This window comes from Pelodiscus sinensis, chromosome 30, assembly GCF_052426305.1.
Source record: "Pelodiscus sinensis isolate ZL-2025 chromosome 30, ASM5242630v1, whole genome shotgun sequence".
In the NCBI taxonomy this organism is placed as follows: Eukaryota; Metazoa; Chordata; order Testudines; family Trionychidae; genus Pelodiscus; species Pelodiscus sinensis.
In genome coordinates this window covers 9,168,013-9,171,281 of record NC_143081.1, presented here as the reverse complement: position 1 = coordinate 9,171,281, position 3,269 = coordinate 9,168,013, and the positions used below count along the sequence as shown (strand labels likewise).

General features: G+C 52.7%; 1 protein-coding gene across 1 annotated transcript; it reads right to left on the bottom strand.

Annotated features, from left to right (window-relative positions):
- Positions 1-1,431: 1,431 nt before the first annotated feature.
- On the bottom strand, positions 1,432-2,409 carry LOC149521159 (olfactory receptor 10A4-like). Its single transcript, XM_089774362.1, has one exon. It carries the CDS (start codon positions 2,407-2,409, stop codon positions 1,432-1,434), a length of 978 nt encoding a protein of 325 aa, XP_089630488.1.
- Between the last annotated feature and the right edge of the window lie 860 nt (positions 2,410-3,269).

The following is a 3,269-nucleotide window of genomic DNA, read 5'->3' as shown; positions in this document are numbered from 1 at the left end:
TGAGGGGGTACTTCAAAGTGCAGTGCTGAACACCTGAGTTTGGGATCAGCTGTGCAATGCTGCCCCTTTGAACACTGCTAGGTCATTTCAAAGTGGCAGCGCCGCACAGCTGATCCACCAACGTGGTGTTCAAAGAGGCAGCACTTCACCAGTGCTCCCTGGCTCAGCTGTGCAGTGCTGCCCCTTTGTAATTCTAAGGTGGCATTTCAAAGAGGCAGAGGCTGTGTGGAGCCTGGGGTTGATCCCAAATTCCTCTGAAATGCAGTGCAGATCCTGAGATCAGCAGGGGAATCCCCAGCTGACCCTGAGCTCCACGTGTCATTTCAAATCAGCAGCACGACAAGGTGTCTAGGCTCAGCAGGGAACACTGAGTCCCTGGCTGACTCCAGACTCCACGAGGGCACTTCCACTTTGAAATGTACAAGATCCCCAATTTCTATACAGGCACCTAAGGTACTGATTTGAATTGCCCCCCTGTTAGGTGAGTTTTGGTCACCTGTCCCTGTTGAACCAAGTTTAAAGTCCTCCACACTAGGTCAGCCTCTAGGATACCATGGTCACCCCTTCACGTGGTCTAGGGGCAGTGGAAACTCCCTCCACTGACTGAGCTGGTCCTCTGTAAGATGCTTACATGTCTTAGTGCTCTTGTACAGTCTGCAGGACACCAAGCCTGTGGTGTGTTCACGTACATCTGGACCAGCACTGCTGCTCCTGACCTGCAGCCTAGTATCTTCTTGACCCAGTCACATGCAGTCTGCTGTGTAGGCTATTGGCACAGAACACGGCACATTTCAGCGAGCAACACCGGCACCTCTCTCTGAGCTCAGTCTCCCCATGGCTTTTGATTTCGATTAGCCGCCAATTCATGTCTCCCTGAAGCCTATTTGTACTTCCCCGGTGGCATCAGCACCCCCATTGCTCCCAGGGCTGTTGCTCACAGACACAAGAGGAAATAGAACCTTATACATTGTGGCTACGTCTAGACTGGCAAGATTTTAGCACAAATACTCTAAATGCAAGAGTTTTTGCGTTAGAGTATTTGAGTAAGGGAGCATCTATACTGGCATGTGCCTTTGCACAAAAGATTTGCTTTTGCTCAGAAGGATCTGTGCCAGTGTAAATGCTCCCTTGCGCAAGAAAGCTCCGATGGCCATTTTAGCTATCAGGCTTTCTTGCACAAGAAATTGATGTTACCTGTCTACACTGGCCTCTTGTGCAAGACCACTTGTGCAAGGGGACTTATCCCTGAGTGGGAGTATCAGAGTATTTGTGCAAGAAGCACTGATTTCATACAATAGAACGTCAGTGTTCTTGCGCAAGTACTCACGGCCAGTATAGACACGTGGCAAGATTTTGCACAAAATCATGCCAATATAGATACAGTGTGTGTGTTTTGAGTCTGACCCTACCCCTGTGTATATTACAGCTATTTCATTTTCCCCTAAGCAAACCAATGGGCCAGGACCTTGTAAACCTTAAATCCCTGCAAACTTTGCAGAGGGCTTCCTGGACCACCCTGTTTCTTAGGGCATATACGAGTGGATTGGCCAGGGGCGTCAGGATGGTGTAGGAGACCGAGAGAACTTTCTTGAAGTTGCTCAGGAGGTCGGTGGTCGGGAACAGGTAGGCAGTTAGGAGAGTTCCATAGTAAATGCTGACCACAATGAGGTGGGAGGAGCAGGTGGAAAAGGCCTTTTGCCTCCCGGTGGTGGACGGGATTCTGAGGATGGTGCTGATGATGCAGACGTAGGATGCCAAGGTAAGCAGGAAGGGGACCAGTGCGACAATAAAGGTGACTGTGAATGCCAACGTGTCCATCAGCAGAGGGTCATTGCAGGAGAGTTTTACAAGGGGAATAAAGTCACAAAAGAAATGGTCGATACCGTTGGGGCCACAGAAGTTTAACTGGGATATTGAGACTGTGAGTATACTACAAGCAAGGAATCCACCTGTCCATGATCCCCCGGCAAGATGGAGGCAACACCTGCCACTCATCCGGGCTGTGTAGTGCAGCGGGTTGCATATGGCTACATACCGGTCGTAGGACATCACTGATAGGAGGAGACATTCTGTGGCTACCAGAGAACCAAAGAAATTATATTGTGTGAGACACCCAGTGAAGGAAATTGTCCAGTCCCCAGTCAGGAGCCCGGCCAGCAGCTGGGGCAGGAGGGTGGAGCTGTAGCAGATCTCCAAGCAGGACAAGTTGCCCAGGAAGAAGTACATGGGGGTGTGAAGGTGCTGATCCGCCACAACCAGTGCCAGGATAAGGATGTTCCCAGCCATGGTCACCAGGTAGATCACGAGGAAGAGCAGGAAGAGAGGAACCTGCAGGCCAGAAAGATCCCCAAATCCCAGGAGGATGAATTCGGAGACAGACGTTTGGTTTCCTTGTCCCTGGCTTGCCATGGGGTGTGTCTGTGGGACAGAAACAGGGTCACTGGGATAATAACAAACATTCTTTGCAATATGGAAGTCTTGTGTTAATTGCCTCCCTCTGCCAGCCCTGGCACAGCAGCCGAGTGGGGAATGGAGGGCAGGGACGGGAATCGCCATCTCTGGGTTCCAGGGACAGGTTCAGTATCTGAGAGAGGGCGGGTGAAACAGACCTTGTCTCTCTACCCCTGGGAGCTGCTTGAGAGACAGTGCTGGGCCCTCAAACCCTGGGGCGCTGGGCTTGGACAGTGGGTACAGACACCCGACAGATGTGACAGATGCTGGTTCAGAGACTCACTCCCGTCACTGCCTGGTGCGTTAAAGCTGAATGAGGGAGGGGCCGTTCCACTGGCAGTTGGGCCAGGAGGGAATTTTTGACAGGGGGCTCCTGCAGAGAAACCAACCAAGCAAACGGGCCTGGGAGCTGTAAGGGCCGGTGTGAGGGGCTTCCCCTTGGCCTGGCCCCTGGCTCTGCTCCTTGAGGCAGAAAGCAGCAGGGCACAGTCTGAAGAGCAGACAGTGAGACTTGTATTGGGCCAGTGTCCAAGCAGGTGGGTTCCCAAGCCCTGTGCACCAGTCAGGCACATCTCTGTGGGGTGAGAGAGATTTCCTCTCCCCCAACTACCACGCTACACCCAGTAGACCCCTTCCTGTAACCCCCAGCTGTGCACACCGACTGGCTTCCTTGTCCCTCTGCTCTGTTCCCAGCTCCCATGCTGCAGAGCTCTGCCTGGGTCCCTGTTCCTCATTCCCCCATTCCCAACCCCCTTCCCACTCCTTCTCCTTCTTCGCAGGTCCAGAAATACCCGCCGTGCACACCCCAGTCACACCTG